The 1,010-nt window shown below is 50.3% G+C and overlaps 1 protein-coding gene across 1 annotated transcript; it reads right to left on the bottom strand.

The window, feature by feature from the left end:
- Positions 1-575: 575 nt before the first annotated feature.
- Positions 576-1,010, bottom strand: LOC138893023 (uncharacterized). Its single transcript, XM_070176789.1, has one exon. The coding sequence runs from the start codon at positions 1,008-1,010 to the stop codon at positions 576-578; it is 435 nt and encodes a 144-aa protein (XP_070032890.1).

A 1,010-nucleotide genomic window follows, 5' to 3' on the forward strand; every position in this document is an offset into this window, starting at 1 on the left:
CTTATGGCACACTGAAACAATACATGCGATCATTGCGTCTGAGGCAACAACATTTGGCCTGACAGGAAAAGCATAGAATCGAGACTGCCCGCCACCTGATCGGCCTCCCCCTTTTGGGCGACCCCTAGCTGCCTGGCCCCTACCTCGAGCTGGCTGGGCGAGTGGTGTAACTGCTAGTGCTGGTGCCATTGGTCGTGAACTCTGATGTGGAGCCCCACTCAATAGCCTAGGACAATCTCTCTTGAAATGACCCAATTCTTCACACTCGAAACAACCCATCCTATGACGGAACTACTGCTCCTAATAACCCGAAGAATTACATATAGAAGCCTGAGCAAACGAGGCATGATGAGAAATCTGCGTTGGTAGTGCACTGAATGGAGACTGGCTTGAGTGAGCACTGTAAGAACCGTGGCTAGCTGATGCACCACGATGAGCTGGACAACCCACCTGAGCGTGTGTGTAAGAGCGGACCCTACCACGGTAAAACTTCCCCCTGAAGAAACACCGCTGAAATCACCGGAACCACAAGGCGTCTTAGCCTCCTTCTCAACCCGCTCCTGGCTGCGAACCATCTAAATCTGATGAGCTATGTTGACAACCTCATCAAAAGTAGCACCAGACTCTCTCTCTCTAGTCATGAGTAATCGCAGCTGAAAAGTGAGGCCATCTATGAACCTCATAATCCTTTCCCTGTCTGTGGTAATCAACCAGATAGCATGACGTGCCACTTCTGAAAATATCATCTCATACTGTGTCACAGACATATCACCCTGACGAAGTTGTTCGAACTGCCTGCACAGCTCTTCTCTGCTGGACTGAGGTACGAACTTCTCCAGGAATAGACCGGAGAACTGCTGCCAGGTAAGGGGTGTTGCACCGACCGACCTACACCTCTCATAAGACGCCCACCATCTAAAGGCAGCCCTAGAAAACTGAAAAGTAGTGAATGAGACCCCACTGGTCTCTAAAATACCCGATGTTCGAAGCATCCGCTGACACTTATCCAT

This window comes from Nicotiana tomentosiformis, chromosome 5, assembly GCF_000390325.3.
Source record: "Nicotiana tomentosiformis chromosome 5, ASM39032v3, whole genome shotgun sequence".
In the NCBI taxonomy this organism is placed as follows: Eukaryota; Viridiplantae; Streptophyta; class Magnoliopsida; order Solanales; family Solanaceae; genus Nicotiana; species Nicotiana tomentosiformis.